This window comes from Rutidosis leptorrhynchoides, chromosome 10 (assembly GCF_046630445.1).
Source record: "Rutidosis leptorrhynchoides isolate AG116_Rl617_1_P2 chromosome 10, CSIRO_AGI_Rlap_v1, whole genome shotgun sequence".
NCBI lineage: Eukaryota > Viridiplantae > Streptophyta > Magnoliopsida > Asterales > Asteraceae > Rutidosis > Rutidosis leptorrhynchoides.
This window is the reverse complement of record NC_092342.1, coordinates 118,189,570-118,214,296: the sequence shown is the minus strand read 5'-3', so window position 1 is coordinate 118,214,296 and position 24,727 is coordinate 118,189,570. Positions and strand designations below refer to the sequence as shown.

General features: G+C 35.8%; 1 protein-coding gene across 1 annotated transcript; it reads left to right on the top strand.

Moving 5' to 3' along the window:
- The first annotated feature begins 543 nt into the window (after positions 1–543).
- On the top strand, positions 544–1,612 carry LOC139873576 (TLC domain-containing protein At5g14285-like). Its single transcript, XM_071861511.1, has one exon. It carries the CDS (start codon positions 682–684, stop codon positions 1,426–1,428), a length of 747 nt encoding a protein of 248 aa, XP_071717612.1. The 5' UTR covers positions 544–681; the 3' UTR covers positions 1,429–1,612.
- The last annotated feature ends 23,115 nt before the right edge of the window (positions 1,613–24,727 follow it).

Sequence of the window (24,727 nt, the reverse complement as noted above, 5' to 3'; positions counted from 1 at the left end):
ATTCAACTCTTTTTATATATAGAAGACATCAAAATATTTACTCATAATTTCTTCTTTCAATTACCTTGTTAAGAAAACTAATTAATTTGAATTTGGATAACATATTAATTGAAAGACAAAATAGACATTGTAATAATATATTAAATATTTTTTTTTTTTCAACAACACTTTGTGGGACAGGGTTGGCTGAGTATATAAATCAGTAATATTTGAAATTGAAATTGAAATTGAAATTTGAAATAGAAGTCTTTGCCACCGGACTACCGTACGATAATTAAATTATTACGAGAAACATTCATTCTTTTTTAAAATTTGAAAAGCCAGTAACATTCATTTTGATACTCAACAATCATTTTCTAACGAAAAACTGGTTTTCTGAATATCACCAAAATATAGAATATTCGGTAAGCACATGGTATAAGTTTCGTATTTTAATTGTGATGTATGTTTAATTTGCTTTACGCAATGAAACTCTTTATAACATGACTACCTTTTTTTCTAATCATTAATTATTGTCTCCTTCACCCTTTCACTCTATTCAAAACTAAATCAATTAGCCATTTTCTTAACCTTTAAAAACCTCTTGATCAGCTTAAGGCACAAACCTACGAGGTAAGTGGCTCGAACCCATCAACCGCCTCGGCCCACCGGCTTAACTACACTGTCCTACCAGTAACCACCATGGACATACCAAATCTTGATGGTTCTTTATTGCCATATTTCACTCTCATGTATATTTTCATATACTTGTTAGGCTACACAACACTTTTCAAGATTTGGGATCCTAAAAAAAGGCCAGATGCATCAAGTTGTTTAATCTCTATAGCTCATGGTACCCCAGCAGTGTTTTTATCAATCTATGCAAATTTCATACACACACAAAAACCACAAAACCAATTTGCATCCCAAAATACACCATTTCAAGCTATAGTACTTGATTTTAGTATTGCATATTTTCTCGTAGACACTTCACATTACTTAATCTTCACCCCACATGATCACTTATTCATTGCTCATCATTTAGCGGTTCTCTACGTGTTCATAACATGTCGTTATATTGTTTGTTATGGCGCGTTTGCAATTCTGTTACTTCTTGTCCTAGCAGAAGTCACTAGCCCACTTCAAAACACTTGGACTCTTGCTAGGTACCGAAAAGATGATGTGGCATCTGCGGCAAGATTGTATCATACGATATCTATCTATTTTTATGGGGTTTACACGGTGGTTCGAGGCGTGTTGGGGCCATTGTTAGTGTACAAAATGATGGTGTTTTATGTCAATGGTGGTGGAAATGATGTGGTTCCTGTTTGGGCTTGGGCTTCTTGGATAGTTGTGATTGTGAGTGCTATTTTGGTTAGTGTGTTGTGGATTTTTAATCTTTGGCTCAAGTTGTTTAAAGAAAGAAGTAAATTAAGGAAATTAAGTTAGAAAAAGAAAACTTTTTTTTTTTTTTTTTTTATTTATTATTATTATTATTTTTTTATTTTTAGTTTATGGAGTAATGGTGTATAGATGACTTGTACAAAATAGTTGTATCATATGAAAATGATGTTGTATCACACAGTATCAAGTGTATGCCATTGAAACTTTGTTTACTTAATGACCATTTATATTTATCATCATTTTATCATGTTGGGTTACTTTATATATTAGTTTTTCAAGGACCAAAATTAGCCACGATAAATAGTTTTAACTGGTATTGATATTTTTACTGTATTTGTGTTATTTATAACTCTAAAGAGCATTGTACAAATATACGGAGTAGTACGGATAATAATAATAGTAATACGGAGTAGATAAAGAAACAACACGTATTAAATTTGACCTTGTGCATATTTTTATCAGTATATTCCAGAAAAAATATATTGTATTTGACCAAACAATAGATATAAGTACTCCCTGTTCAAAATCTATCTCTAAACAAAAAAAAATATCTGTCACAATTATTTATTTATTAACTTTCTAATCTTACCACTTACTTTTTATATCTTTTTATCCTACATAAATAAAATAGGGGCACAAATTTTTTTTTATCATATTATTGTTTTTCATTTATGAAAGTGGACACTTAGGCCACATGCAGTGGTGAGTGAGAGACACCGCCACCCACCGCCACCTGGCTCACCCCCACCACCACCGAATCGCCACATCAACCGCCAGCCACCCTCCTCACCCTTCTAACGGCTCTTTGTGGGGCCCACATTTTTTTTTCTTTTCTTTTTCCCAACGGCTAGTGATCAGTTTATTTTTTTTTTTATTTTTTTCCTACCCATTTCATATATATATATATATATATATATATATATATATATATATATATATATATATATATATATATATACATACACACACACCATTACACTCTCAAATTTTTACACTTTCAAACCCATTTCACTCTCAATTTTTATTTTTCAAACCCATTTCATTCTCAATTTTTTATACTCATAAATGGCTTTCGAAAACATTGTTACGTTCGAGATTCACGGCGGCGGTTTGTTTTCCGATGACATGGACCGCTACGTCGGTGGGCGGGTCGATTATGCAGATGTGCCGATCAATGGGCTTCGAGTTGACGAAATGTTTGATTATTTAAGGCGAACCGTGCACTGCGATGAGATTTCGCAGTTTGCATATTGGAATCCCGAGAACAAGGTCTTCGAGTGGCTTCAGGATAACGATAAATGGGCGTGGCTACTCGGAACCGCAATAATCAAATCCACAAATGTCGTGTTGTATACCAAACACATTTGGGACGATCTTCCTCACGAAACCGATGGTAGTGCGGATGGTTATTATACCGATTAATCGGTATCTAGTTTATGTACTAGTCTTTTTTTTTTATGTAATCGTGTGTTTTTTTTTTATTTGTACTTTTTTTTTTTTTTTTTGTAATCTGAAACGACTCGTCCATAACACTATAAACGCGGTACGTTATTCATTGGTCCCATAGCGAGGTATTTGACCTCTATATGATACATTTTAGAAAATATTGCATTCGTTTCATAAAAAAACACACCCTTATTATACATAATGCATGTTTTAAACTAGTGGGCGATTATTTAAGAAATAATCCCCATAATACACCGGTTTCCAAATACTACACACGTGACATAACAGTCGAATATAATACATGCCAAAAGTTTTATTGAATGCAACACTTCATTCAAACAAAAGCATGAGTCTCCATGCACAGCTTGCTCATATAATGCAACAGCGGAAGACTTTCTTAAGGACCTGAGAATAAACATGCTTAAACAGTCAACACAAAGGTTGGTGAGATATATAGGTTTAAAGCTAGCATCGATATAAATATAGACCATAAGATTTCATAGTTATAAATATTTCAATAAAGATATTCTATAAGTTGTTGAGCGCTTCGGTAACCATACTTAACCATAAATGTAGCATATTCCCTTTATTATGAAATCTCCCTACACTGTACTAAGTGTAGTAAAAATGAAGTACTATGCAACCGTTTACGATACTAGAGCGACTAGCCCGGTTGGGGTTGTCAAACCCGATAGATCTATCAATAGGATTCGCGCTTACACGTTCTTACAACATGTAAATATTAGTTACCAAGCTATTATGGAAGATATGCAAGGTGGTACAACTCAACGTAGAATATATTTTAAGTACTTGTGTCCATGGCGTAAAACATAAAATGCATGTATTCTCATCCCAAAATATTTTTAGATTTTAAAAATGGGACTATATACTCACGGTAGTAAAAGTATATTAATAATAAGTTTTCAGTTTATTTAAAATATGGCCGTCGTCCTTGGATTCACGAACCTATAACAATAATAATGATTCAGATAATAATACGACATGTGAATAAAATAAAACAAGTTCATAGAATACTTATATATTAATTTTTAACATTTTTATGTTAGTAGTTCTTTGTTAGTAGTCCAAAATAGTCCGAAATGTCCAACAGTCCAATAATCGGTATATATATATAATCTTAGAATTACCCCACGACGTATAGTATACGTATTGTCTTTGCATCAACCCAGAGACGTATTGTATACGTATTATCTTAGAATTTATCAAAACGTAATGTATACTTATTGTCTTAGGATTTATCAAAACGTATTGTATACTTATTGTCATGGAATGTACCAAGATTATTATATATATATACAATCTCGAAATTAACTAAGATTATAATATTTTGTTATACTAATGATAACATGTCCAAATATAAATAAGAAAATTTAGCAAGGATTTGGTTAATATAGTTTTTACAATATAAATTTCGTCCATACAATGTTAATTTTAGCAGATTTTGTTTTGCTCCCCAAATATTCATTACAACTCCGTTTAAAGTGAATCAAATTGCTATGGTTTCATAATGAACTTTAGTATTTAGAACTAAACTGAAAAAGTAGTGGTTTATAGTCGGAGTTACAGGTTACAAGTCATATTTGAAAGAGGTAGTCATTTCTGTCGAAAAATGACATCTTGATGACCATTTTGAAAAACATATTCCCACTTTGAGTTTAACCATGATTTTTGGATATAGTTTCATGTTCATAAGAAATATCATTTTCTCATAAGAACAACTTTTAAATCAAAGTTTATCATAGTTTTTAATTATCCAACCCAAAACAGCCCCCGATTTTACTACGACGGCGTATGTCCGGTTTTACGGTGTTCTTCGTGTTTACAGGTTTTAAATCATTAAGTTAGCATATCATATAGATATAGAACACGTGTTTAGTGGATTTTAAAAGTTATGTTAGAAGGATTAACTTTGTTTGCGAACAAGTTTAGAATTAACTAAACTATGTTCTAGTGATTACAAGTTTAAATCTTCGAATAAGATAGTTATATATATATATATATATGAATAGAATGATGTTATGAACATCATTACTACCTCAAGTATAGTAGGTAAACCTACTGGAAATGAAGAGAAAATAACTTGAGCTTCAAAGGATCTTTGATGGCTTGAAAGTTCTTGAAGCAGAATCATGACACGAAAACAAGTTCAAGTAAGATTACTACTTGATTTTAGGTAGTTATGTTTATAGGAATTAAAACAAAGCTTGGATATGATTATTACCTTGATTAAGAATGAAAAGTTACTGAGATTATATGGAAGTTCTTGATCTTTGATGAGTTGTTGGATTGGATTAAAAAGATTGGAAGTAATCTTCCAACTTCTTGATTCTAGGTTGTTTTTATGATGATTAAAACTTGTAATTGAAGCTAAATGATGGGGAAAATACTTGGAGATGATCAAGTATGAAGTAGGAGTATTTTGAGAGATAATTGGAAGTGTAAGTATGAGAAAATGGAATGAAGAAATGGTGTGTATGCATAAAAACGTTTTTAATTTATAACGAAAGAAAAGATTTCTAATTTTATTTTCTTGCTAAATAATTCATGCTACTTGACAAATGGTTGGTTCCACATGTTCCTTAATCATTTAAGGCTACTAAGGAGCAGATTTTTATTGGTATATACCAATAGTAAATACATCTAGAAGCTGGGTATAATACGAGTGTAAATACCGAGTGAATACGAGTAGAATTCTTGATGAAAACAAATGGGAATACAATTGTGATTATTTTTGTTAAGTAAGAGTGTTTTGATATATGTATTGAAGTCCTTCAAATGTGTATTAATACATCTTAATATATACATTTTAACTGAGTCGTTAAATCATCGTTAGTCGTTACATGTAAGTGTTGTTTCGAAACCTTTAAGTTAACGACCCTGTTAAATGTAATTAATCCCATTGTTATTATATCTAATGGGATGTTAAATTATTATATTATCATGATAACATGGTGTGTTAATATATCTTAATACGATATATAAATATTAAGACGTTATTACAACGATAATCGTTACGTATATATATCGTTTCGAAATCCTTAAGTTAGTAGTCTCATTTTATGTATATAGTTCATTGTTAATATACTTAATGAGATACTTAATTATCATTTCATCATGTTAAATATATATATAAGTTCATATATATATATATATTATCATGTTATTTACAAGTTATAACGTTCGTGAATCATAAGACAAGTTGGGTGGTCACACGTTTACATAAAATTCGTTTCAATCAATCAAGTCTTAAAAAGTTTGATTGCTTAATATGTTGGAAACATTTAATCATGTAAATATTAATATTGTTCAATATATAATCATGGAAAAATCCGGGTCATGACAGTACCTACCCGTTAAAGAAATTTCGTCCCGAAATTTGAAGTAATACCTATTCAATGGGCGGTGTTTGTAAACAGCTGTGGATATTGCTGTTTCATCTGGTCCTCTCTTTCCCAAGTGAACTCAGGACCTCTTCGAACATTCCAACGAACCCTAACTATAGGTATGTTGCTTTGCTTGAGCCGTTTGACTTCACAATCCATGATTTCGACAGGCTCTTCTATAAAATGCAGTTTCTCGTCGATTTAGATTTCTTCAAGAGGAACAGTGAGGTCTTATTTTGCAAGGCGTTTCCTTAGGTTCGAGACGTGAAAGGTATTGTTTACTCCAGCAAGTTGCTGTGGTAGCTTAAGTCGATAAGCCACTGGTCCAATACGTTCGATGATCTTGAATGGTCCTACGTATCTTGGGTTCAATTTACCCCTCTTACCAAAGCGTATCACACCTTTCCAAGGTGACACCCTTAACATAACCATGTCATCAACCTGAAATTCTAACGGCTTCCTTCGAACATCAGCATAGCTCTTTTGACGACTTTGGGCGGTCTTCAATCTCTCCTTGATTTGCACAATCTTTTCAGTAGTCTCCTGTATGATCTCGGGACCAGTCAGCTGTCTGTCACCTACTTCGTTCCAACAGAGAGGGGATCTACACTTTCTTCCATAAAATGCTTCGAATGGTGCAGCATTAATACTCGTATGATAACTGTTATTATACGAGAATTCTGCCAATGGTAAATATTTATCCCATCCGTTTCCGAAATCGATCACACATGCTCTAAGCATGTCTTCAAGAGTCTGAATGGTCCTTTCACTTTGCCCATCGGTCTGAGGATGATATGCAGTGCTCATATCCAGACGAGTCCCTAGAGCTTCATGTAGTGATTGCCAAAACCTTGACGTAAACCTACTGTCGCGATTAGATATAATGGAAATAGGTACTCCATGTCTTGAAACAACTTCCTTCATGTATAATCTTACCAATTTCTCCATCTTATCCATTTCCTTCATAGGTAGGAAATGTGCAGATTTGGTGAGACGATCGACAATTACTCAAATGGTGTCATAACCCCATGCAGTCTTTGGTAGCTTCGTGATGAAATCCATAGTAATACATTCCCATTTCCATTCAGGGATTTCTGGTTGTTGAAGCAAACCTGATGGTTTCTGATGTTCCGCCTTAACTTTGGAGCAAGTCAAACATTCTCCAATGTATGTTACAATATCAGCTTTCAAATTTGGCCACCAAAAGTGTGCCTTAAGATCTTGATTTTTTTGTTCCATCTCCGGGATGTATCGAGTATCTCGTTTTATGTGCCTCATCCAAAACCAATTTTCTTAACCCTTTAAACTTCGGTACCCAAATACGTCCATTAAAATACCGGGTTCCATCTTCTCGTATCTCAAGTTGCTTGACTAAACCCTTGAGCATCTCATTTCCAAAGTTTTCTTCAGTAAGAGCACCTCGTTGAGCCTCCTTTATTTGTGTAGTCAGGTTTGTATGAATCTTCATATTCATTGCCCGTACTCTAATCGGCTCTCTTTCCTTCCTGCTTAAAGCATCTGCTACTACATTTGCTTTTCTGGGATGATAGCGAATTTCACAATCATAGTCATTTATCAGCTCGACCCACCTACGTTGCCTCATGTTCAGTTGTTTTTGGTTGAAGATATGTTGAAGGCTTTTATGGTCGGTATACACAGTACATTTAACCCCGTACAAATAGTGTCTCCAAATCTTTAATGTAAACACCACTGCTCCCAATTCTAGATCATGGGTCGTATAATTTTGTTCATGAATCTTCAGTTATCGGGATGCATATGCAATAACCTTCTTTCGTTGCATAAGGACACAACCAAAACCTTGTCGCGAAGCGTCACAATAAATTAAAAAATCATCGTTTCCTTCAGGTAACGATAGAATAGGTGACGTAGTCAACTTCTTCTTCAATAATTGAAATGCGGCTTCCTGCTCAGAAGTCCATTCGTACTTCTTCCCTTTATGTGTTAATGCTGTCAATGGTTTGGCTATCCGGAAAAAATCTTTAATAAACCTTCTGTAATAGCCAGCAAGACCCAAAAATTGGCGTATTTGCGTCGGAGTCTTTGGGGTTTTCCATTTTTCAATGGCTTCAACCTTCGCAGGATCGACCTGAATTCCTTGACTGCTCAAGATGTGACCAAGGAATTGTACTTCCTTTAACCAAAAGGCGCACTTAGAAAACTTTGCGTATAACTATTCTTTCTTCAACAGTTCCAGCACCAACCTTAAATGTTGCTCATGTTCTTGTTCATTTTTGGAATAAATAAGAATATCATAAATAAAGACGATAACAAACTTATCCAAATACGGACTGCATACCCGATTCATGAGGCCCATGAATACAGCTAATGCGTTTGTCAGCTGAACGGCATGACTAAAAATTCATAATGACCGTAGCGTGTCCGAAATGTAATTTTTAGAATATCTTCTTCTTTGAAACGAAATTGATGATATCCCGATCTTAGATCGATTTTGGAGTAAACACGTGATCATTGCAGCTGATCAAACAAGTCATCAATTCTCGGTAATGGGTACCGATTCTTGATAGTTAACTTGTTTAATTCTCGGTAATCTATACACATTCAGAAGGATCCATCTTTCTTCTTGACGAATAAAATTGGAGCTCCCCACGGTGAAGTACTCGGTTGAATGAATCCACGGTCCAGTAATTCTTGTAACTGGCTTTGTAACTCTTTCATCTCAGACGGTGCAAGTCTGTATGGAGCACGAGCCACTGATGCAGCTCCTGGTACTAGATCTATTTGAAATTCTACAGATCTAAATGGAGGTAATCCCGGCAACTCTTCCAGAAAGACTTCAGGAAAATCTCTTGCCACAGGCACGTCATTGATGCCCTTCTCTTTTTCCTTCGTTTCGACTTTATTAACATTTGATAGGATAGCATAGCACCCTTTCTTCAAGCACTTTTGGACTTTCAAGCAGCTAATGAGTTTTAGCTTTGAGTTACCCTTCTCTCCATATATCATTACTGCCGTTTTATCCTTACGAGGAATGCGAATTGCCTTCTTGGCACACACAACCTCAGCTCCTATTTTGGACATCCAGTCCATGCCGAATATTACATCAAAACTTCCTAATTCTACGGGTATCAAATCAATTTTAAATGTTTCTCCGGCTAACTTTATTTTACAATCACGACAAATTTTATCGGCTTTAATTAGTTTACCATTAGCTAACTCAATCATGTACTTAGCATCTAGAGGTAATGATGAACAATTCAATTTAGCATAAAAGTCTCTACACATGTAACTTCTATCGGCACCAGTATCAAATATAATAGATGCTGATAAGTCATTAATGGTAAACGTACCCATAACAAGCTCCGGGTCTTCACATGCCTCTCTAGCATTAATAACAAATGCTCTTCCCCGTGCAGGTCCGTTATTCTTCTCTAGATTCGGGCACTGACTCTTAATATGACCCTATTTCCCACACCCGTAACAAGTAACAGTAGCCAGGGCAGTTCTATTTGCATTGGTGGCAGGAGTCTTGGTGCCATTTGTATTTGTAACAGGAACCCAATAATCTTCAGCAAGATGACCCCTTCGATTACATTTGTTTCACACCACATTGCAAAAACCAGTGTGATGTTTGTGGCATCTGTTACATAAGGGATTACGCCCTTTTTAACCCGAGCTTGAACCACTACCCGCACCTTGCGTGGTTTCCTGTTTCTTGAGAGATTGTTGCTGGTGACCTCGATCACGGTTTCCATCCCACTTTCTTTTGTTATCCGATACCTTGGCATCGGTATTTGATGCGTTCTTATCCAGGATGATCTGATCCATTAGCTCGTTTGCTATGGTGATAGCTTCATGAATTGTCTTGGGTTTGGATGCTGCAACATTGGACTTGATGTTCTTTGGCAGATCATCTTTGTACAATTCAATCTTTCGCTCTTCCGTTGGTGCCAATTCAGGACATAACAAGGCTAATTCCATGAATCGCCTGTTATAGTTGGTAAGTTCCGTTCTGACAAATTTCAGATTTTGTAACTCGGCTTCCATCTTCCTAACCTCGTTCCTTGGGCAGTATTCGTTGATTAGCATATTTTTCAATTCCTCTCAAGGAGTATCATATGCTTCATCGCCCCCTACAGCTTTTACATAGTTTTTCCACCATGTAAGTGCACCATCCTGTAATGTGCATGAAGCATACTTTGTCCGATCCCCTTCCGCACAACCACTGATTTTAAATACGGACTCCAGTTTTTCGAACCATCGGGTTAAACCGACTGGTCCTTCTGTTCCACTGAATGATGAAGGTTTGCAACCTTGAAATGCTTTATATGAGTATCCAACATGAGGGTTTGTGTTGTTTGCTGCTGCTCTTGCCGCTTCGACCCAAAGCATTCGGTCATTTACGCATTGGTTGATAAGCTCCTCAATTTCTTGTTCCGTCATTCGATTTAATCGAGCCATGTTTCTTCAATAAACATATAAGATAATTAATCACATAGAATATTATAGATGTAGCAAGTAATTAATGGTACATCGTGGCATATTTATAATATGAACCAATTATTATAAAAGCATTTTATTCTTATTAGCATTTTATAATTGTAGCTCAGGTAGTACCTACCCATTAAAGTTCATACTTAATAGCTAGTACACAAATTAACTACTACAATCATGATAATATTCTATCATGAAAAACTTAATGCATTAATACTTCACGCTTATTCTTTTGGTACAATATTTTACAATAATTCAATACCACTATTTACATAAAACATATGTAAGATGAAATATAGCACATGATATATTATTATGTAAGGCGTGAAGTTGAATAGCTGCAAAAACAGATTAGAAATGACGAGGCTTCCTTGGGAATTCAAAGAAATCTGGGAAATCATAGAATTTTCGCTTCCCTACTGTCAGAGTGCGTATTTCAGCGGTAAGTCTAGGTTTTGGTTGGGGTTCAGTAGATGACATTTCTGTAGTATTAGTAAGACATGGTTGACTAGGTATGGTAATTTCGGGAGCACTTGGAACAATAATTGTTTTATTAGTTTTTGCTTTTGGAATTTCTGGGTTGTTGATTATAGGTTCCTCTTCTGGTTCCTCTGGGAATTGTGAGTCTTCCAAAAATGCATCCTACTCCAAGTCATCATCGTCATCAGTTATACAGATGATTAATACACCTTCCTTCGGGTCATCGTCGTTATCAGATAAGTCGATGATTGGTACTTTTGCTGGAGATTCAACTTCGGAGTCGCTGAATGTGATAATGAGATTGGTGCTAGAAGTAGACATCTATCACACATTAACTACCACATTAGTAATATACCACACAATATTTACATGTTATAATATTTAATTTCTGACCAAAAATGATAAGTAATGTTTTTCAAAAACAAGTTCGGTCAAAGTCCAGACTCACTAATGCATCCTAACAAATACCGGTCAGATACACTAATGCAATTTCTGGTTCGCTAAGACCTCTACTCTAATGCTAACTGAAATGACTCGTCCATATTACTATAAACACGGTACGTTATTCATTGGTCCCATAGCGAGGTATTTGACCTCTATATGATACATTTTAGAAAATATTGCATTCGTTTCATAAACAAAAACACACCCTTATTATACATAATGCATGTTTTAAACTAGTGGGCGATTATTTAAGAAATAATTCCCATAATACATCGGTTTCCAAATACTACACACGTGACATAACAGTCGAATATAATACATGACAAAGGTTTTATTGAATGCAACACTTCATTTAAACAAAAGCATGAGACTCCATGTACAGCTTGCTCAGATAATGCAACAGCAGAAGACTTTCTTAAGGACCTGAGAATAAACATGCTTAAACAGTCAACATAAAGGTTGGTGAGATATATAGGTTTAAAGCTAGCATCGATATAAATATAGACCACAAGATTTCATAGTTATAAATATTTCAATAAAGATATTCTATAAGTTGTTGAGCGCTTCGGTAACCATACTTAACCATAAATGTAGCATATTCCCTTTATTATGAAATCTCCCTACACTGTACCAAGGGTAGTAAAAATGAAGTACTATGCAACCGTTTACGATACTAGAGCGACTAGCCCGGTTGGGGTTGTCAAACCCGATAGATCTATCAATAGGATTCACGCTTACATGTTCTTACAACATGTAAATATTAGTTACCAAGCTATTAGGAAAGATATGCAAGGTGGTACAACTCAACGTAGAATATATTTTAAGTACTTGTGTCCATGGCGTAAAACATAAAATGCATGTATTCTCATCCCAAAATATTTTTAGATTTTAAAAATGGGACAATATACTCACGGTAGTAAAAGTATATTAATAATAAGTTTTCAGCTTATTAAAAATATGGCCGTCGTCCTTGGATTCACGAACCTATAACAATAATAATGATTAAGATAATAATACGACATGTGAATAAAATAAAACAAGTTCATAGAATACTTATATATTAATTTTTAACATTTTTATGTTACTAGTTCTTTGTTAGTAGTCCAAAATAGTCCGAAATGTCCAACAGTCCAATAATCGGTATATATATAATCTTAGAATTACCCCACGACGTATTGTATACGTATTGTCTTTGCATCAACCCAGAGACGTATTGTATACGTATTGTCTTAGAATTTATCAAAACGTATTGTATACTTATTTTCTTAGGATTTATCAAAACGTATTGTATACTTATTGTCATGGAATGTACCAAGATTATTATATATATATATATATATATATATATATATATATATATATATATATATATATATATATATATATACAATCTCGGAATTAACTAAGATTATAATATTTTGTTATACTAATGATAACATGTCTAAATATATATAGGAAAAGTTAGCAAGGATATGGTTAATATAGTTTTTACAATATAAATTTCGTCCATACAACGTTAATTTTAGCACATTTTGTTTTGCTCGCCAAATATTCATTACAACTCCGTTTAAAGTGAATCAAATTGCTATGATTTCATAATGAACTGTATTATTTAGAACTAAACTAAAAAAGTAGTGGTTTATAGTCAGAGTAACAGGTTACGAGTCATATTTGAAAGAGGTGGTCATTTCAGTCGAAAAATGACATCTTGATGACCATTTTGAAAAACATACTCCCACTTTGAGTTTAACCATGATTTTTGGATATAGTTTCATGTTCATAAGAAATATCATTTTCTCGGAAGAACAACTTTTAAATCAAAGTTTATCATAGTTTTTAATTATCCAACCCAAAACAGCCCCCGGTTTTACTACGACGGCGTATGTCCGGTTTTACGATGTTCTTCGTGTTTACAGGTTTTAAATCATTAAGTTAGCATATCATATAGATATAGAATATGTGTTTAGTAGATTTTAAAAGTTATGTTAGAAGGATTAACTTTGTTTGCGAACAAGTTTAGAATTAACTAAACTATGTTCTAGTGATTACAAGTTTAAATCTTTGAATAAGATAGTTATATATATATATGAATCGAATGATGTTATGAATATCATTACTACCTCAAGTATAGTAGGTAAACCTACTGGAAATGATGAGAAAATAACTTGAGCTTCAAAGGATCTTTGATGGCTTGGAAGTTCTTGAAGCAGAATCATGACACGAAAACAAGTTCAAGTAAGATTACTACTTGATTTAAGGTAGTTATGTTTATAGGAATTAAACCAAAGCTTGGATATGATTATTACCTTGATTAAGAATGAAAAGTTACTGAGATTATATGGAAGTTCTTGATCTTTGATGAGTTGTTGGATTGGATTAAAAAGATTGGAAGTAATCTTGCAACTTCTTGATTCTAGGTTGTTTTTATGATGATTAAAGCTTGTAATTGAAGCTAAATGATGGGGAAAATACTTGGAGATGATCAAGTATGAAGTCAGGAGTATTTTGAGAGAGAGTTGGGAGTGTAAGTATGAGAAAATGGAATGAAGAAATGGTGTGTATGCATAAAAACGTTTTTAGTTTATAAAGAAAGAAAAGATTCCTAATTTTGTTTTCTTGCTAAATAATTAATGCTACTTGAAAAATCGTTGGTTCCACATGTTCCTTAATCATTTAAGGCTTCTAAGGAGTAGATTTTTATTGGTATATACCAATAGTAAATACATCTAGAAGCTGGGTGTAATACGAGTGCAAATACCGAGCGAATACGAGTAGAATTCTTGATGAAAACAAATGGGAATACAATTGTGATTATTTTTGTTAAGTAAGAGTGTTTTGATATATGTATTGAAGTGCTTCAAACTTGTATTAATACATCTTAATACACTATATATATATATATATATATATATATATATATATACATTTTAACTGAGTCGTTAAATCATCGTTAGTCGTTACATGTAAGTGTTGTTTCGAAACCTTTAAGTTAACGACCTTGTTAAATGTAATTAATCCCATTGTTATTATATCTAATGGGGTGTTAAATTGTTATATTATCATGATAACATAGTGTGTTAATATATCTTAATACGATATATAAATATTAAGATGTTATTACAACGATAATCGTTACGTATCTATATCGTTTTGAAATCCTTAAGTTAGTAGTCTTATTTTATGTATATAGTTCATTGTTAATATACTTAATGAGATACTTAATTATCATTTCATCATGTTAAATATATATATAAGTTCATATATATATTATCATGTTATTTACAAGTTATAACATTCGTGAATCATTGAACAAGTTGGGTGGTCACACGTTTACATAAAATTCGTTTCAATTAATCTGTAACAACCCAAACCAATATACAATCGAACACGTGTAATAATTTTTTTATTTATTTAAGAAGAGTGCGCCACGCGCACCACCATAGCGTGCACGGCGCGCACAGGCCCCAATTAAGTTCTGTCCGAATTTGCAAATTTTCAAATAAAGATCTCCCACTTCCCGACATAATTAGACGAAACGCTTTTCACAACATGTTCTAATATGAAAAACTCATAAGATTCAAACATAAAATGAGTTTTACAAAACCGGGCCCACATCGGCCGTTTTACGAGTTTCATACAAAAGTTCGAGTTTCGACCACACTAGTTTAAATTCCAAACGACACTATGAGCATGGTGTTTGGGGTTAAACTACCCAAATCTCGGTCAAACTCCAAAAGCTATCACATCTCAAAAGCGTCCTCTAAACAACAAGCGGGATCTCTAATCCAATCGAAGGCCCTTACCCTTGTCAACGTCGGAGCCTATAAAAAGATAAACAACGAGAGGGTAAGCAAAGCTTAGTGAATGCAATAATTATACCCATATATATATATATATATATATATATATATATATATATATATATATATATATATATATATATATATATATATATATATAATATACCTACTTGCAATCACTTACACATTTACCGCATACACGCTAGTAATACAATTTGCATACCATCACAAGTACAAAGCTAATATTCTCCAACAAACCCCTACTAGCGTAATCAATAACATATAATCGACATAATATAATATGCTACAAAACAATACATAACCATGGTTAACCATTCTCGCGTCATGGTGCTACCGGCTCTTTGGTTCACACCATACGCATTTGTCGTGATGCAACCGGCTCTTTGGTTCACATCACAACTCGAGTCATACTCATGCTAGAGTGCTACCGGCTCTTTGGTTCACACTCTAACAACACTAAGGTGCTACCGGCTCTTTGGTTCACACCCTAACAAATCGTGCTATAGCGCTACCGGCTCTTTGGTTCACACTATAACACACGTACTATGACGCTACTGGCTCTTTGGTTCACATCATAGCACGCTCGCACATACTATGGCACTACCGGCTCTTTGGTTCATACCATAGCATACAAATAAATACATTACATACATATGCATATAATCATTCCACTCACCTTAACGATTTGGTGACGATTTATACCTCCACAAGCTTCAAAGCAAGGTACCTAATATAATAAGTACTCGATCAACAAACAAACTTGTTGGACTAAATACCAATACTTCACTCAAGTGCATTTAATGACTTAAATGCATTAAATGCCCCGTTTTCACCAAAACCGCCCTTAAGGGTCAAGACCATCATTAATCACTCAAAAGCTAGTGATCAAGGTCCAACAACACAAACTATTACACAATTAGGGGATTTTATACTCATATTTCCCAACTAGGTCAATCATTAGCTCTTTGACTAATTTAAAGTCAACACACCCATTTCGGGTCATCTAGTAACCCATGTAACACCCATTTACTAATTAACTAGATGTGCTAGTGATTAACTAACCAATTAGGACTCATAAACATCAATTAACACTTCGAAATCCTAGGTTAGTTACCATTGAGTCTTCATGACTCCGTCTTACCCAAAAACACCCAAAATCATTAAATATGGGTTTCATGTTCATCACTATCCCAAACCCTAACCCTTACACAAAATCAAAGTAAGGAAATTAAAGTTAGAACATACCACTACAACCAAAACGTAGCTAGAGAAGAGATGAACAACTTTATAACTCGAAATAAGACTCAAAACTAGCTCCTTCTTCCTTTGCTTGAGCTTTCTCACACAAGAATCTCACTCTCTCTCTAAAATTAAAGTGAAGAAGATAAGGTTGTTGAAAATGGAGTGAATGATACTCCACAAACTGACCTACTGGCCTTTAACTCGTCCATAGGTAAAATTACCAAAATACCCATCAAAATACCAGAATAAAAGTGCTGAATCCGGCTACAGTAGAGAGTGCGCCACGCGAACTCTTAGGTGTGCGCTGAGCGAACTAAGCTCAGCTCAGCTTCTGACTTCTGTTCAACTGCACAATCAATCCCACACTTTATGTACCTAATTTACACTGCTGTACAATGAAGATTAGGGTCTTACAACTCTCCCCCACTTGAATCGAAGCGCGTCCTCGCGGTCCAAGCCGCATGACAAGAGGGAAGATAAACCAACACAAACTCTTCGAGCTCCCAAGTAAACTCGGAACCTTTACTACGACGCCATTGAACTTTAAAAGTTCTCACTTCTTTATTTCTCAACCTTTTGACCTTCTCATCGAGTATGGCAATCGGCTCCTCAATATACTCTAACTTATTGTTTAGCTCAATCTCGTCTAACGGTACCCAAGATGAATCATCCGCAAGGCACTTGCGGAGATGGGAAACATGAAATGTATTATGGATCCCCGCAAGCTCTTCGGGTAATTCCAAACGATACGCGACTTCACCAATACGAGCTAAAACCTTAAATGGCCCAATAAACCGAGGAGCTAATTTTCCCCGTTTTCTAAACCGAATAATGCCTTTCCATGGCGAAACCTTAAGCATCACCATATCACCTTCTTGAAATTCAATCATTCATCTACGCTTGTCAGCATACGACTTTTGTCTATCTTACGCCTTTTTCAAATGATCCCTAATCATATCAATCTTGCTATTCATTTCTAAGACCATATCGGTACTCCCGATTTCTTTTTGACCAATTTCACCCCAACAAATCAGAGTTCGACACCTCCGTCCATAAAGCATCTCGTAAGGTGGCATCCCGATACTAGTATGATGACTATTATTGTACGAGAATTCCACCAAAGGCAAGTTCTCATCCCAACTACCACCGAAATCAATAATACACGCCCGTAACATATCCTCCAAAGTTTGATTCATACGTTCGGTTTGACCGTCCGTTTGAGGATGATACGCCGTGCTCAATTTCAATTGCGTGCCCATATCTTCATGAAACTTTTTCCAAAACCGAGATGTGAAACGGATATCTCGATCCGAAATAATAGATATAGGAACCCCATGTCAAGCGACTACTTCCTTGATAAACAATTTAGCCAAGGTCTCCGACGATATCGCTTCCCGAATGGGAAGAAACAAAACACTTTTTGTCAATCGGTCAACTATCACCCATATCGAATCAAATTGGGTTCTCGCCATTTTTGGTAACTTTATGATGAAATCCATGGTAATGTGCTCCCATTTCCACTTCGGGATTTCTAACGGTTGTAATTTACCATACGGCTTTTGGTGTTCGGCTTTAACTTGCAAACACGTGACACATTGCTCAACATACTTAACAACATCACGTTTCATGCCCGACCACCAATACTCTTTCCTCAAATCAAGATACATTTTTCTTGCGCCCGGATGGATGGAATACTTTGACTTATGTGCTTCATCAAGTTACACTCGTCGATAATCCCCCATCTTAGGCACCCACACTCTTCCTTGAAAAGACAACAAACTACGTGAACCAATAGTAATGAATTCCGATTGCCTCACAATTCGTTCCGCATGCTTGTTGTGAACGTAAGCTTCAATTTGAATCACACCAAGTTTTTCAAGAAAATCGTTAGTAATAATCATACGTAACAATCCTAATCGTAACACCGGGTTTTCGACTTAACGCATCCGCGACCACATTCGCCTTGCCCGGATGATAAAGTATTTCACAATCATAATCTTTTACCACATCCATCCACCTACGTTGACGATAATTCAAATCTCTTTGATCGAAAAGATGTTTCAAACTCTTGTGGTCCGAATAAATCGTACACTTGACACCATACAAGTAATGGCGCCAAATTTTCAACGCATGCACAACCGCCGCCAACTCAAGATCATGAGTCGGATATCTCGTTTCGTGTTCCTTTAATTGTCGAGAGGCATAAGCGATGACTTTACCCTGTTGCATTAGAACACAACCGAGCCCATTTAAAGAAGCATCACAATAGACCGTCATGTCTTCCACCCCCTCCGGCAAAACTAGCACTGGAACTTGACACAACTTCTCTTTTAACAATTAAAAAGCAATTTCTTGCTCGTTCTCCCAATTAAATCTCGCGTTCTTTCTCGTCAATTTCGTCAATGGAGAAGCGATCTTAGAAAAGTCTTGGATAAATCGACGATAATAACCGGCCAATCCGAGAAAACTTCGGATTTTCGTAGGCGTAGTCGGTCGTCCCCAACTCTTGACCGTCTCTATCTTCCCCGGATCTACTTGAATACCATTTTCGTTCACAATATGGCCAAGGAATTGAACTTCCCTTAGCCAAAATTCACATTTGGAGAATTTAGCATACAACTTCTCCTTCCGCAACGTCTTTAACACGAACATCAAATGATGTTCATGTTCCTTCATACTCTTCGAATAGACAAGTATGTCGTCAATGAACACAATTACCGACTTGTCCAACATAGGTTGGCACACTCGGTTCATAAGATCCATGAATGCCGCCGGTGCATTCGTAAGACCAAAAGGCATAACTACGAATTCAAAATTCCCATAGCACGTTCGAAAAGCCGTTTTCTCTATGTCTTCCTCACGGACCCGCATTTGGTGATAGCCGGACCGTAGGTCGATTTTTGAGAAATACGTTGCACCTTGGAGTTGGTCAAACAAATCGTCAATCCTAGGCAATGGATAACGATTCTTGATCGTCACTTTGTTCAACTCCCGATAATCGATGCACATCCGCATACTACCATCCTTCTTCTTCACGAATAAAACCGGAGCGCCCCATGGCGAAGCACTCGGTCGAATGAAACCCTTCTCAAGCAACTCTTGGGTTTCATTTAACAACTCTTGAATTTCCGTTGGTGCTAAACGATAAGGAGTTTTAGCAATGGGGGTAGCCCCCGGAACCAACTCAATGCGAAATTCTACTTGTCTTTCCGCCGGAACACCCGGTAGCTCATCCGAAAAAACGTCTTCAAATTCACTTACCACCGGAATTTCACGAATAGATGGTGGCTCATATCGAGTATCAACAACATGGGCAAGAAAAGCCCTGCCACCACCAACAAGAAAATGACGTGCCCGTGCAAAAGTGCATATCGGCACAAGTCTTTTCCGCCTATCGCCATGAATAATTAACTCTCCCCCACTAGGGGTCTTCACTCGAATAGATTTTTTATGGCATGCAATATCGGCTCTATTATGATCGAGTCAATCCATACCAACAACGATATCAAAATCACCCAAAGTCATCGGGATGAGATCGATTTTAAAGTTTTCGACACCAAACACAACATTACAATTTTTACACACATCAACCACTAGCACCGTCTTGCCATCCACTATTTCAACTTCTACTGGACGACTTAACTTAGCTAAAGGTTTATTAAGTTTAAGCACAAATTTTGGTGACACAAATGACAAGTTTGCACCACTATCAAAGAGTATCCTTACCGGATTGGAATTAACAATGAAAGTACCTGAGACAACTTCGCTAGATTGCTTGGCCTCCTCATTGGTCATCAAATAATTTCGACCCCTAGCCATACCCGCCGCCTTCTCTAGTCGCTTAACATTATCGTTCCGCAATTCGGGACACTCCGGCCTCTTGTGCCCCTCTTTGTTACAATTAAAACAAACAATTTTGTTGGAAGTTGAGTTCGTACAATCACGGGCCAAGTGCCCTTGTCGACCACAATTGTAGCACGTGGGCCCAAAACTCTTAGAAGCCCCTTTTTTTGCACTACCGATGCTCTCGGTCACACTCTTGTTCTTCTTGTTCGAGTGGCTAGTAGCTTCAAATTTTCGTTTGCCAAAGGTGAAGTCACTCTTTCTGGGAGCAAGCGATTCAAAACCCTTAGCGATATCAAATAGCTCATCAAAAGTCTTCGCCGAATTCCTACTAATCCTTTCTTGATAGTTATCATTCAAGGTTTGGTAGAAATCTTCTTTCAACATATGATCGTTCCCGTCATACTCCGGGCAAAATTGGGTATTTGATAAGAAAGTGGACTTGAGAGTGTTCAAATCCATTGACCCTTGCCTTAAAGTACGTAACTCGTCCTTGAGCTTTGAAAGATCGGCCGAAGTTCGATACTCCTTGAAAAATTCTTCTTTAAACTCGTCCTACGTCAAACTCATACTTTGTTCTTCGCCATAAAGTCGGATTTTCGCGTCCCACCACAACTTGGCATCACCCCTCAACATGCTACTACCAAACCTCGTCTTTTTATCGAGAGGGTACTCACTAGTACGGAAAGCCCCCTTCATATCGGAGATCCATCGAGCACTCTTGAGTGGGTCTCGTTTACCTTCAAAGGTGGGAGGTTGAGCATCTTTGAAGTTTTTATAGTGGAAGTCTCACCTTCCCGCGTTATCCTTTTTAAGAACAATCCTAACTTGTTCCTTGACTAGATTGACTACTTGTTCGTCAATCGAATCCAAAAACATCTTCTTAACATCCACTAAGAAGGCCTCATGACGCCTTTGTATAATGGCCTCAACCTTGGTCGTAAACTCAACATCCTCGCTTGAACCCCCTTCATTGGTCTCGGGTCCGTTTCTCGTCTTCATACTATAAAACGGAAAAGGTTAAGCAACGAACGAGAAAACTTAAAACATATGTATATACATATACACCACACTACCCCACCTTGCTCAACAATCGTCGTACATCGCTTGTTTGACACGATTTGAACCCGTAACAATGGTAGCTAATCATTGTTACGCGAGCACGTCGAATTAACTTGCTAGTACAATGTCTATCTCGCTTGATGATTGCTAACACAACACAAAACAATTAGCGTAAGGTTAGTTCACATAAAACTAAGCACTAATCAACTCCCAGTCCGACCCGTCTCCTACAAGTCCTGCATAAAACGCATATACAAATAAATCTAAGTCTAGGCACTTATCTCAAGTCGCCCAAATCCCTTAGTCCATGCTCTGATACCTCTTGTAACAACCCAACCCAATATACAATCGAACACGTGTAATAAATCTTTTTTTTATTTAAGAAGAGTGCGCCACGCGCACCACCATAGGGTGCACGACGCGCACAGGCCCCAATTCAGTTCTGTCCGAATTTGCAAATTTTCAAATAAAGATCTCCCACTTTCCGACATAATTAGACGAAATGCTTTTCAGAACATGTTCTAATATGAAAAACCCATACGATTCAAACATAAAATGAGTTTTACAAAACGGGGCCCACATCGGCCGTTTTACGAGTTTCATACAAAAGTTCGAGTTTCGACCACACTAGTTTAAATTCCAAACGACACTATAAGCATGGTGTTTAGGGTTAAACTACCCAAATCTCGGTCAAACTCCAAAAGCCATCACATCTCAAAAGCGTCCTCTAAACAACAAGCGGGATCTCTAATCCAATCGAAGGCCCTTACCCTTGTCAACGCCAGAGCCTATAAAAAGATAAACAACGAGAGGGTAAGCAAAGCTTAGTGAATGCAATAATTATACCCATATATATATAATATACCTACTTGCAATCACTTACACATTTATCGCATACACGCTAGCAATACAATTAGCATACCATCACAAGTACAAAGCTAATATTCTCCAACAAACCCCTACTAGCATAATCAATAACATATAATCGACATAATATAATATGCTATAAAACAATACACAACCATGGTTAACCATTCTCGCATCATGGTGCTACCGGCTCTTTGGTTCACACCATACGCATTTGTCGTGATGCTACCGGCTCTTTGGTTCATATCACAACTCGAGTCATACTCACGCTAGAGTGCTACCGGCTCTTTGGTTCACACTCTAACAACGCTAAGGTGCTACCGGCTCTTTGGTTCACACCCTAACAAATCGTGCTATAGCGCTACCGGCTCTTTGGTTCACACTATAACACACGTACTATGACGCTACCGGCTCTTTGGTTCACATCATAGCACGCTCGCACATACTATGGCACTACCGGCTCTTTGGTTCATACCATAGCATACAAATAAATACATTACATACATATGCATATAATCATTCCACTCACCTTAACGATTTTGTGACGATTTATACCTCCACAAGCTTCAAAGCAAGGTACCTAATATAATAAGTACTCGATCAACAAACAAACTTGTTGAACTAAATACCAACACTTCACTCAAGTGCATTTAATGACTTAAATGCATTAAATACCCCGTTTTCACCAAAACCGCCCTTAAGGGTCAAGGCCATCATTAATCACTCAAAAGCTAGTGATCAAGGTCCAACAACACAAACTATTACACAATTAGGGAATTTCATACTCATATTTCCCAACTAGGTCAATCATTAGCTCTTTGACTAATTTAAAGTCAACACACCCATTTCGGGTCATCCACTAACCCATCTAACACCCATTTACTAATTAACTAGATGTGCTAGTGATTAACTAACCAATTAGGACTTATAAACATCAATTAACACTTCAAAACCCTAGGTTAGTTACCATTGAGTCTTCATGACTCCGTCTTACTCAAAAACACCCAAAATCATTAAATATGGGTTTCATGTTCATCACTATCCCAAACCCTAACCCTTACACAAAATCAAAGTAAGGAAATTAAAGTTAGAACATACCACTACAACCAAAACGTAGCAAGAGAAGAGATGAACAACTTTATAACTCGAGCTAAGACTCAAAACTAGCTCCTTCTTCCTTTGCTTGAGCTTTCTCACACAAGAATCTCACTCTCTCTCTAAAATTAAAGTGAAGAAGATAAGGTTGTTGAAAATGGAGTGAATGATACTCCACAAACTGACCTACTGGCCTTTAACTCGTCCATAGGTGAAATTACCAAAATACCCATCAAAATATCATAATAAAAGAGCTGAATCCGGCTACAGTAGAGAGTGCGCCACGTGCACTCTTAGGTGTGCGCTGAGCGCACTAAGCCCAGCTCAGCTTCCAACTTCTGTTCAACTGCACAATCAATCCCACACTTTATGTACTCAATTTACACTGCTGTACAATGAAGATTGGGGTCTTACATAATCAAGTCTTAAAAAGTTTGATTGCTTAGTATGTTGGAAACATTTAATCATGTAAATATTAATATTGTTCAATATATAATCATGGAAAAATCCGGGTCATGACATAATCGTAGTTTAATTTAATGTAAGCGTATTTTTATTAATTTATGTAATCCGCTTTTTTATTATTTTTAATGTAATTCATATTTTTTGTTTTTTTAGTTTATAAATGTTATTTATATTTATATTTTAAGTTTTAAATAATAATAAAAAATGAGTAAAGTGTGGTGGTGAAGTTTATGATTGTGGGTGTTTAGTGAAAGGAATGTGAAAAAAATGTTAAAGGGTTTGTGCTGATGTGGCACTGATGTGGAGGGGAGAAGTTCAGTGAAAGAACCCAACCATTGCATGTGGCCTTAGGCCACATGCAATGGTTCCCAACTTTAACACAAAATTTCTCCACCACATCACCATAAACACTTTAACATTCCTTTCACAATCCTTTTACTAAACCCTCACAATCTTACAATCAATCTTAAACTTTAACTTTTTAAATTATTATTTAAGTACAATAAATAAATACAAATAATATTTCACTAAAAGAAGTAACATTTTTAAACTAAAATAAATAAAAATAAATTACATAAAATAAAATTACGATTACATTAATATAAATAAAATTACGATTACATTAAATTAAACTACGATAACAAAAACGATAACATAAAATTAAACTACGATTACATAAACTAAATACGATTAAATTAACTA